The sequence below is a fragment of the Balaenoptera acutorostrata genome, chromosome 7 (genome assembly GCF_949987535.1).
Source record: "Balaenoptera acutorostrata chromosome 7, mBalAcu1.1, whole genome shotgun sequence".
NCBI lineage: Eukaryota > Metazoa > Chordata > Mammalia > Artiodactyla > Balaenopteridae > Balaenoptera > Balaenoptera acutorostrata.
Window position 1 is genome coordinate 15579454 of NC_080070.1, and position 12025 is coordinate 15591478.

The window sequence follows — 12025 nt, forward strand, 5'->3', positions numbered from 1 at the left end:
CAGGCAGACTCTCAACCACTGCGCCACCTGGGAAGCCCTCAAAGAGTAGTTTTTTAATTACCAAAAATGTAGTCAGTTCTATGGAATGGTAAGCATTATTGATAGCGTCATAGAGACAAATCATTCAGCTGGAAGAGACCTTGAGAGGCCGGAAAGAGGAAAATGTTCTGCCCTCTATTCCGGCACTCTGTCCTCTCTGCCTCCTGCCAGCCCTGCTTGTCTCATGTTACCCAAATTGCCTTCACTACGTAAAGTGGCAGAGTTACAAATGACAGATTCATTTGAATCCCAAAGTGACCCCTTTAAAAATGCACACACTCAGAGAGAGCTGGAGGTTGGGCTGTAATTTCTTCCCATCTCCATGTGAATTACGTTATTTTGGATTTTTTTCTTTACCAAATGTTGACTTGTAGAGCTAGGAAGAGGGGATGTTTTGAGCTATGGCGTTTCAGAGACAGGAAGCCAGGGTGAGACCCTGGTGTGCAGGGGTGGGGAGGTTGGTAGTGTAGAGGCTTTAGAGAGAGAGGCGTGATGCTGACACTGGGTAGGGGAGCTGGGCAGTTTGTGGAGAGCTGGCATCAGCATCATCCCTCAATCCTTTTACCAAGTTTTCCCCTGCAAGTGTTACTCTTTATTTTCCTTCCCAGAAAGGTGGTTGTTAGGTTTCTAAAATAGTTGCTTTGCCGGATGCAGTAGAATATAGAGAAATTTAAAAACTCATTAAAAAACTGAGAGCAATATTAAACAAGTAACTATAAAACTAAGAATAAAAATGAAAATGAATTATAAAAGCCTTGCTTTATTTAGCAGCTCTGGGTGGAGGTTAATTTATGCACATAAAACAGTTATAGAGTACCATAAAACTACAGAATGAGATGCTTGATTAGTTCTGCAAGTTCCCTGAGATGGAAATGCGGGATTCATGGAAGTTAACCAAGCCATCCCAGACTAACAGTGCCATCTGATGGATTGCTTAGAAACCGTGCCCTTCGTCTCTTCCCCTTTAGAATGACCAAACACGAAGATGTAGATAAGAATTTATTTACAACGGTACAGGACTCTTCATCAAAACATAATGTGTAAAAGTGAAAGTATTGGAACAACCTAAATGTCCAGCAATTGGAGAATGGGCAAAAAAATTGTAGTGAAATCTTTATATGTTGGAAAATCCCATTATCATTTTTTTTAAATTAGGGAATATAGAAAAAAGCTCAAGTGAAGAGAGGCTACAAAAGAATGTGTGCAATATATCCAAATATTAATATACAAATCATGAAAAAACAGGAGGAAATATGCCAAAATGCTTACAATGATTTTCTTTCTTTGATTGAATTTCAGGTGATTTTTGTTTTATTCTTTATAATTATTTTTCATGTTTTTCAAAATTTCTCTAATGAGCATATAGTTTGTATAGTGAACACGTGATTTTAATCAGAAAATATTTTAAAAAATGAAATTGAAAATGTTGCCCCAAATGATGACTCCATCATACCATGGTTTTATGGATTCTAGATATGAATCTGATAAGAAGTCATCTAGAAAGGATGCTGGGATTAGATTTTACTGACTGTTACTTTCAGATTGGAGAAGCTTATAGAATTAAAAAAAAAAAATTTATTTGGCTGTGTTGAGTCTTAGTTGCGGCATGTGGGATCTAGTTCCCTGACCAGGGATCTAACCCGGGCCCCCTGCTTTGGGAGCGTGGAGTCTTAGCCACTGAACCACCAGGGAAGTCCCTAGAATCTTTACTCGAGGTGGCTATCACTGGATATTTGGGTATGTGGTTTCTGCAAGAAGAAGCATTTCTAAAACTTATCAGAACTTTAAAATGGAATAAATAGGCATGTAGGTAGAGGGACAGGTGGATATAATCTATTGCTTTTCAGTAACCCTTTATAGTATTTCATTCTGAAGGCTAATAAAAATTAACCACTGCAGCACAGTTCCAGGGAAAGAAGTAGGTGGTTAGGGAGCAGAAGTGGTCAAGGAACTAGCCTAGAAACAGCAAACAGAGGGCTGGACAGGCCCTTGAGCCGTTCTCAAGATATAGAGTTGTAAAGAACAGATTTTCCAGGGATGAAAGTTTGGACCTATGTTAAGGATCTTTATACATGATCTGGAAGTAGGCATTCACAATGAAATCATGAAATAGTTGATTTGCCAAAAGTTTCCAGTGAGTGGTGAAGAAGGAGACCAGCAGCTGTGTCCAGAGCACAGGACACTATTACAGTTCTGTACATGTGGCTAGAAAAGTAGCAGCTGCATTTTGCCAATGGCAAATGTAGAGACCAAACATTCAAATTACATGTACAAAATAGAGGGGTTGGAGTTATCGTTGATCTTTCTCTCGGAACGTCAGTCCACCATTTTGCTGCAGTCTAAAAGGGGCCATAAAGTTGTTGCATATTACTAAGAGAAATAGCAACAAAATAGAAAGCTATATTTATGCAAAACTGTGATATATCGAGTGTACTAGATTCTAAAGTACTAATGTAAGAGTACTTCACTGTTAACACCAGAGAGATATAAATTTTGGGACAAATCAGAGTACTGTTTGACCCAGCAGATTATGAATTTATGAAATTTTTTCCAGCTTGATTGTGATGTAATTGACATATAACATTGTGTAAGTTTAAAGTGTACAGTGTGATGATTTGATATATGTATATATTGTGAAATGATTACCACAGTAAGATAACATATCCATCGCTCACATAGTTATCTTTTGTGTGTGTGTGTGGTGAGAACTTTTAAGATCTACTCTCAGCAGATTTCAAGTATGCAATACAGTATTGTTAACTACAGTCACCATGCTGTACTTTAGATCCCCAGAACTTTATGGCTGGAAGTGTACCCCCTTTGACCACCATCATCCATTTCCCTTACTCTCCACCCCTGGCAACCACCAGTACACTCTTTCTGTGAGTTTGGCTTTTTTAGATTCCACATATGTGTGAGATCATACAGTATTTGTCTTTTTCTGTTGGACTTATTTCACTTAACATAATGCCTTCAAGGTTCATCCTATGTAGTTGCAAATGACAGGATTTTCTTCTTTTTTATGGATGAATAATATTCCATTGTGTGTGTCATGTGGGTATGTATCATGTATCATATCACATTTTCTTTATCCATTTGTCCATAGATGGACAGTTAGGTTTTTTCCATGTCCTGTCTGTTGTAAATAATGCTACAGTGAACATGGGGTGCAGCTATCTTTTCAAGATAGTGATTTCATTTCCTTTGGAAATCCCAGAAGTGGAATTGTTGGTCCATATGCTAGTTCTAGTTTTAAATTTTTGAGGAACCTCCATACTATTTTCCACAGTGGCTGTACCAGTTTACATTTCCACCAACAGTGCATGAGGGTTCCCTTTTCTCTACATCCTCACCACCACTTATCTCCTGTCCTTTTGATAATAGCCATTCTAACAGGTGTGAGGTGATATCTCACTGTGGTTTTGATTTGCATTTCCCTGATGATTAGTGATGTTGAGTACCTTTTCATGTACCTGTTGGCCATTTCTGTATCTTTGGAAAAATGTCTGTTCAGATCCTATGCCCATATGTTACTCAGATTTTTTTGCTGTGGAGTTATATGAGTTCCTTAATATATTTTGGATATTAACCCCTCATCAAATAATGATTTGTAAGTATTTTCTCCCATTTCATAGGGAGAAATTCATCATTTTGTTGATTGTTTCTTTTGCTATACAGAAGCTTTTTAGTTTGATGTAGTCCCATTTGTTTATTTTTGCTTTGTTGCTTGTGCTTTGGGTGTCTTATCCAAAAAATCATTGCCAAGACGAATGTCAAGGAGCTTTTGCCGTATGTTTTCTTGTAGGAGTTTTACGGTTTTAGGTGTTTCCATTTGGAGTTAATTTTTGTGAGTAAGATGGTGTCCAATTTCATTCTTTCGGATGTGAATATCTAGTTTTCCCAACAACATTTATTGAAGAGACTATCTTTTCCCCATTAAGTATTCTTGGCTCCTTTGTCACCAGGGTCTTTTGTGGTTCCATATGAATTTTAGGATTGTTTATTTCTGTAAAAAAATGCCATTGGAATTTTGATAGGGATTGCATTGAATCTATAGATAGCTTTGGATAGTATGGACATTTTAACAGTATTAATTCTTTTGATCCATGAACATGGGATGTATTTTCATTTATTTGTGTGTTCTTCAGTTCCTTTCATCATGTCTTATAGATTTCAGTATACAGATCTTTATCTCCTTGGTTAAATTTATTTCTAAATAGTTTATTCTTTTTGAGGCTATTGGGAGTGGGACTGTTTGTTTCTTTTTCAGATACTTTGTTATTAGTATATAGAAATACAACTGATTTCTGTATGTTTATTTTATATCCTGCAACTTTACTGAATTCATTTATTCATTCTAATAGTTTTTTGGTGGAGTCTTTAGGGTTTTCTATATATAAGATCATGTCATCTGCAAACAGAGATGGTTTTACTTCTTCCTTTTCAGTTTGGATGCCTTTTATTTCTTTTTCTTGCCTGATTGCTCTGGCTAGGATTTCTAGTAATGTGTTGAATAGGAATAGTGAGAGTGGACAGTCTCATCTTATTCCTGATCATAAAGGAAAAGCTTTCAACCTTTCACCATTGAGTACAATGTTAGCTGTGGGTTTGTCATGTATGGCCTTTTCTATGTAGAGGTATGGTCCTTCTCTACTCAATTTGTTGAGAGTTTTTATCATGAATGGATGTTGAATTTTGTCAAATGCTTTTTTTGCATCTGTTGATATGATCATGTGGTTTTTATCTTTCATTTATTAATGTGATGTATCACATTTATTGATTTGCATATGTTGATGAATCTCACTTGATCATGGTACGTGATCCTTATAATATGCTGTTGAATTTGATTTGCTAATGTTTTGTTGAGAATTTTTGCATCTGTATTCCTTAGAGATATTGGCCTGTAGTTTTCTTTTTTTATAGTGTCTTTACCTGGCTTTGGTATTAAGGTAATGTTAGTGTCGTAAAATGAATTTGAGAGTGTTTCCGCCTCTTCAATTTTTAGGAAAATTTTGAGGATTGGCATTAATTCTTCTTTAAATGTTTGGTAGAATTCATCAGTGAAACCATCTGGTCCTGGGCTTTTCTTTGCTGGGAAGTTTGTGATTACTGATTTAATTTCCTTACTCATTATTGGTCTGTTCAGATTTTCTATTTCATCATGATCCAGTCTTGGTAGGGTGTATATGGCTAGGAATTTATCCATTTCTTCTAGGTTGTCAAATTTGTTGGCATGTAATGTTCATAGTAGTCTCTTTTGATCCTTTGTATTTCTGTGGTATCTGATGTAATGTCTTCTCTTTCATTTATAGTTTTTGAGTCCTATCTCTTTTTATTGGTTAGTCTAGCTAAATTGTCAATTTTGTTTATCTTTTCAAAGAACCAACTCTTAGTTTTGTTAATCTCTTCTATTGTTTTCCTATTCTCTATTTCATTTATTTCCATGCTAGTCTTTATTATTTCCTCCCTTCTGCTAACTTTGGGCTAAGTTTTTCTTTTTTCTAGTTTCTTGAGGTGTAATGTTAGGTTATTTATTTGAGATCTTTCTTTTTTCTTGATTTCATTTATAGCTGTAAACTTTCCTCTTATAAGTGCTTTTGCTGCATCCTGTAAGTTTTTATATGTTGTGTTTCCATTTTCATTTGTCTCAAGATATTTTTAAAATTTCCCATTTGATTTTTTTTTTTTTTGGTTCACTGGTTGTTCAGGAATGTGTTGTTTAATTTCCAAGTATTGGTGAATTTTCCAGCTTTCCTCCTATTATTGATTATAGTTTCATACCGTTGTGATCAGAAAAGATACTTGATATAATTTCTATCTTTTTGGAATTGTTGAGACTTGTTTTGTGGCCTAACATATGATCTGTCCTAGAAAATGTTCCATGTGCATGTGAGAAGAATGTGTATTGTGTTACTACTGGATAGAATGTTCTATATGTTTGTTAGGTTCATTTGGTCTATAGCATTGTTCAAATCTGCTGTTTCCTTATTGATTACTGTCTAGATGATCTATCCCTTTTTGAGAGTGGGATATTAAAGAATTTATGAGATTTATTATTTCAAGAGCAGTGGTTCTCACCTGGGGATGATTTTGCCCCCCCAGGGTACATTTGGCAATGTCTGAAGACATTTTTGGTTGTCACAGCTGGTGAGGAAGGACGTGGCATGGCTGTTGCTACTGGTCTTGAGGGAGTAGAGAGCAGAGATGCTGCTAAACATTCTACTATACTTGGGATAGTCCCCCACATCAAAGAATTATCTGGATCAAAAATGGCAATAGTACTAAGGTTGAGAAGCCCTGCCCTAGAAGAACAGGGAGAAAATGCTAATAGATTTGAGAAAGGATTGGCTAGAACCATCAATAGTTTCAGAGAACCAGGGATGTACCTAACCATTATGGTTGATGTTGTGAGGACAACAGTGCCCTCCCATGACCTGTTGGAGCTGGTTGATGGCTATTCTAGGCTGGACTTGGTATGTTTTGTGTACCCTGCCTGCCCCTTAGTCTCAGAGAAGACTTCGAGCAAGACAAAGCACATTTGTTATTCTGCACAGAGGAACTTTCATTTTGACTGTTCTTCCCATCAAGAGAGCATCTTGGGCATTCTGGGATCTGGAATGGTGTAATGACCTTATTAGGGATAGGAATAAATCCTGAGTAACACAGTCAAGATTGAGTGCCCCAAGAAAGGGCATCTGGAAACATGAGCTTCTAAAATGCTGATAGTTTCTGTTATCTTTCAGGTGGTAAATGTGTCGAGGCTCGAGGGAGATGATAATCCCGTGCAGCTCATCTACTTTGTGGAGGATCAAGATGGAGAAAGACTCAGTGCAGTCAAGTCTTCAGATCTGATTAACAAGATAGATATCCAGAGAGCAGCCATCATCTTGGGTTACCGAATTCAAGGAGATGTTGCCCAACGTAAGTGTGTGAGGCGTGGCCCCTCACAGTCATCTGTGCTGTGCTGGGGTTAAAAGCCAGTCTTTTTCTGACAATAAACTCTGAATTTAAAGCATTCTTATGTGTGCATAGTAGATATAAGAGGTCAGTCATTAAAATTAATTTGCCAAGACCTTCTTTATTTTGATTGCATGCAGTTGTAGCATTCGCTGTTCTTTTTCCTACCCAGCATTTTATATTCATAGTGTTATAGTGAGTTTTAGTAGCTTGAGTTAACTTTAATATTTTTCCCCTCCTCCTGTACTATTTTAAAAAATTTTTGTCTTAGGTAAAATAATGTGTTTTCTCTGTATATATTCCAAAATCTTACATGTCATATTTTGAATGTTGATGGGGAAAGTGAGTCACGCAGGAAGCTGGGAGGTGCCCTCTGCATTTATTGGCTTCCTTCTGGGTCTTTTAACACAAAGAAGTCCTTGATTCTTACTCTTTTCAATCCTGTTTCTCTCCCACCCTGTCCTCACATCACTCATAATTTAGAAAGAGGTATTTTGATATTTCTTTATTATTGTTGGAAGAGTCTAGGCTCCTACTCCCCTGGCAATGGCTACTCTCAGTGCCATTTTTCCCCAACTCACAGATTTTGGGTATTTAAAATTTAGAAAAGGAGAGGCATGGAAGAGTATATTTCTCTAAATATACCTTTATGAATCAGACTACTATTTTAATGTGGGTGTTTTTCCTTTATAATCCTGGGAGCAATCCTTGTAAGAGCTCAGAGAAACTTGCTCCCAACAGTAAAGGGATAACTAAATGTTTAGAATGAATTTAGCATAAGAGAGTGTTGAAAAACTCCCGAGAAACTTCGGCGATGAAGGCAGGTTTTAACAAATGACAGCTTTGAAATTATCCTCCATGATGGAATGTCCTTTGTAAGAGCTATACTTGACCCTGGAAACTAACCAGGATGAGGGCTTTGGGCACACTTTCTCCACTTTATAGGTGATGATGGGAGAGTTGAAGCAAATAACCATTCGTGCTTTGTGTTTGTGTGTTTGAGATATGATTGTATATTAGTGTGTTCTATTTCAAAGCAGTGAGAAAAAAAATAATGAAGCATTTACTTGTATTTCTTCATATATGACATTTCTGATTGTTGGAGGAGTGCCCCACTCCAGCTAAGCACTTCACTTTTTAGAAAAGATTCATTGCAGTAGGCTCTGGGCACCTTTCAAGACTACTTTCATCTGCTCTTGCACTCCTCTTGCCTCAGTTTCATGCTGAAAACCAACAGTCCTGGGATTGGGAGCCTAAGCCAACACCAGGGCCAGCCCCAAAACAGCTGCGGACTTGATGTCAGGCCCTCGTTTTGACGAGTCACAGGGTTTTACTAGGTTAGAACTAAGAAGAGTACCCAGTTGTCTCAGCTCCTCAGTTTGGTTGTGTCACTCCTATATTGTCAGCTGTTTTCATGCAAAGTGAACTCCATATACAAACTATATTCAGGTCAAATGAAAAAATGCAAAATTTTAACACTTTGCCACTTTCTCCATTTCCCGCATAGTCTTCGCTTTGTGATTTGTGCTTCTTTTCATAGTGCTTGTGCTTGAGAGGGCCTGCTCCCCTCCCTGGTCACTCTCTAAGGGGCCTAAACCCAAACTTAAACCAGCACTAAGCATCTTTTTATTGTTACATCTTTGAGTAAAAACGTTCTGATCCCGTAGCACGTGTTAACCATTACAGGATATGAAAAGAGCGTAAAAGTCTGTCTCTGCTCAGGAAGACTGATATATATTTGAAGAGACAAGGCTTAGAGTCATGACCATGTTAACGAGCAAAGTAGTACCGTATACCAGGATGGTACATTTATGTAATAAAGTGCATTGTAGAAGAATAACAAGGTGCCATTTACAAGACCAAGACAACCAAGGACAAAAGAACTTAGACAAGGGGAATCTAGCGTGGTCATGGAGAGGTCGTTGTGAAGTGGCCCTAACAGAGGAGAGAGTTGGGCAGGGAAGGGGGGCATTCTGGTTTTCAGAGCCTGGTGATTGGAACCTGAGCTTTAAGAGGACCAGGGAAGCAGTTTTAAGAAGAGCCGAATCTTGCGAGAGGATGAGTACGGAATGAAGAGGATGCGGGCCCAGAACTGGGAGGCCGGGTTAGGGAGAGGAGCTGGTGAAGGAAATTAAGGAGGACAGAGTAATTGAAGCATCATCGTCCAAGGCCGTGAAAGATGGGGGGCTGAGGCAGGGGTGGGAGTGGGGAGGTTGGGGAGTGGAGGATTCAAAATAAGTAAGTTGATTTAATGTCATTTAAAAATGGACAACTGGTACAGCAGTTTCAGTTAAAGGTCATGTTTTAATTGAAGGGTTGAGGGAGAGATCTGGGTAAGGAAGTGAAGGCAGTGCTCACAGACTGCTTACTGGGACATCTAGTTTTTGGTATGGCAACATTCCTGCAGTGAGAATTTAGAGAGGGACCTGGTAGAATAAACTGGACATCAGGAGACGTGGAATAAACCTCACTTTGCCGTTGAATTAGCCACGTTCCTTTAGACACGTCATGTATGTTACCGTGATCCCTACTCTATTGTAGGTGGAACGTGTTGTGTTTGTTTACTGTGTCCCATTCCCTGTCATCAGGAGACCATAGTCTCTCCCCAGTTGTCTTGAGCTGAAATGACAGGGACTTCCGGGGTTTCTCATGGAAGAGGACACATTTACCGCCCAGAAGGGCTGTCCAGTAAAGGAGTGCAGAGGACTCACTGAGAGGCCTTTCTTCCTTGTCTGCAGCTGTGGACAGGGTGAAGAGACCGTCCCCTGAGTCCCAGAGCAGCAACCTCTGGGTCATAGTGGGCGTGGTCGTGCCGGTGCTGGTGGTGATGGTGATCGTCATCATCCTCTACTGGAAACTCTGCCGCACGGACAAATTGGACTTTCAGCCTGACACCGTGGCCAACATTCAGCAGCGTCAGAAGGTAAGGGACAGACCCCTGCCCCCGCGTTCACGTGAGCGTCTTGTGGACTGGGGTAGGGCAGGTCAGGCTCCTGGTACTGAAGGACAGGGGAGAGAGCTGGTCAGGAAATCTTTTGGCTTTAGTGGTGGTGTCCCTTTGCCTCCATGTTTGCTTAGAAACCCAGGTCTTCTGTAGTATTAAATCCATGCCCAGAAGATGAAGCTGTGTAAAGGCTCAGCAATGCTGTGGGCTCTGAGTTCCACTGTGATTTTATTTTTGAGATGTTCAGTTAGAAGATCACATCCATTCTGTGTATGAATTCTGATCTATTTTAACCCTGGATATTTTCAGAGAACAAGAGCCAAGGAAGATTTTCTTTGATCTGTGTATCTATTTCTTTCATACGCAGCTCTGCTGGCTGGCTCCTTTATTTTCCGTCCAGCATATTGCAAGACTAGTTATCCACCTTGATCAAGACCACATAATCATTAAAAAATGGTAACACATGCCTTAAACATTTTAACTTTATAGATATATATACACAGACACACAGACATATATATATATATATATATATACACATACATACATATATATATATATATATATATATATAAAAAATTAGTCTTTATTTGACAATCTTTAAAAAAAATTTGGAGTGTCAGTCTACCAAAAGGAATTCTGTGTGGTCTTTCTTGTGAAGAAACAACACACATAAGGCATCAGCTGCAGTTTCCAGTTTGGGTTTCTTTACGAAAGAGCAAAGCAACCCTGAGTACAAAATTTTCTAGATTTTTTTCAGTATCCCCCCCTCCCACCCTACTCTGCAGTCTTTTAGAGTTAATTCTCGTATGCCTAATTTGACAGCAGTTTCTTTTTTCTTTCTTTTCTTTATTTTTTTTTAGCAGCTCCTTTTCCATGTTTTTCCAAGGCATTCAATTTAGTTTTTATGGTAACAGCAGTTCCCTTCTCACACTTAGGTTTCGACAGTGTCTGCAGTATTTGTCACATACAAATTTCAGAGCGAGGACATAGCCTCTTGGTTAGCATCCAGCTCCGCGGTGAGCAAGAACGTGCCAAGTAAGAGAAGAGCTCGTTAGGTGCAAACACTGAGCTCAGCACGCTCATCAGCCACACCCAGGGCGTGGGAAGTGGTGGTCGTGGACTCTGTTTATTAACATGTACCCACTATGGGTCTCACACATTTAGAGGACTCACTTGACTCTAAAAGTTTGCTAAGAAAAAGCAAGCCCGGGGCAGAAGAACAAGAAGTAAAGGATCGCCCTATTAACCTTTTAATTTTACTCTGATTTTCTGGGTATAAAAAAATTCTGCACATTATCAACCTAGACCTGATGGATGAAAAAAATGTGTTATTTTAAAATTCATTTTGTTTGTAAAAGTAAATGAAGAGCATTCTTTTTCTTACAAATTAAGAAATGCAAACTTTTTTAAAAAAATAAATTTATTTATTCATTTATGTAATTTTTTTTGGGCTGCATTGGGTCTTCGCTGCTGCACGTGGGTTTTCTGTAGTTGCTGAGAGCAGGGGCTACTCTTCGTTGCGGCGTGCGGACTTCTCATTGCAGTGGCTTCTCTTGTTGCGGAGCACAGGCTCTAGGCGCGTGGGCTTCAGTAGTTGTGGCACACAGGCTTCAGTAGTTGTGGCTCGCGGGCTCTAGAGCGCAGGCTCAGTAGTTGTGGCGCACGGGCTTAATTGCTCTGTGGCATGTGGGATCTTCCCAGACCAGGGCTCGAACCCATGTCCCCTGCATTGGCAGGTGGATTCTTAACCACTGCGCCACCAGGGAAGCCCCCAGAAATGCAAACTCTTGATTAAATTGCAAGCTTATGGTTACCCAGTATTTTGGAAGCAGTTTCTACTAAGGTTATATTTATTACCTATCTTCATTTATTATTTACATAGTCTGCTAAGGTCGTTTTGTTGTTAGACTGGTGAATAGCACGGAAAAAACCTGGAAAAAAGTCCTTACTATACTAAATGATTCACAGTGTGAATTTCATCGTAATGAGATCAACAGTAGGTTTGGAAATGCTTTTGTTCTGGTGAAAGAGTGTTGTTACAGAGAGATTTAACCAGTGTAGATGGTTATATATTTAGGTCAG

The 12025-nt window shown here is 38.9% G+C and overlaps 1 protein-coding gene across 3 annotated transcripts in view; it reads left to right on the plus strand.

Annotated features, from left to right (window-relative positions):
* The window catches only part of KIAA1549 (KIAA1549 ortholog), a 154724-nt gene that overhangs the window by 78031 nt on the left and 64668 nt on the right, over window positions 1-12025 (plus strand). For all 3 annotated transcript variants that reach the window (XM_057549900.1, XM_057549902.1, XM_057549901.1), the window contains 2 exons: window positions 6783-6960; window positions 9735-9919. In XM_057549900.1, coding sequence (XP_057405883.1) covers window positions 6783-6960; window positions 9735-9919 — 363 coding nt within the window. The remainder of the gene's footprint in view (window positions 1-6782; window positions 6961-9734; window positions 9920-12025) is intronic.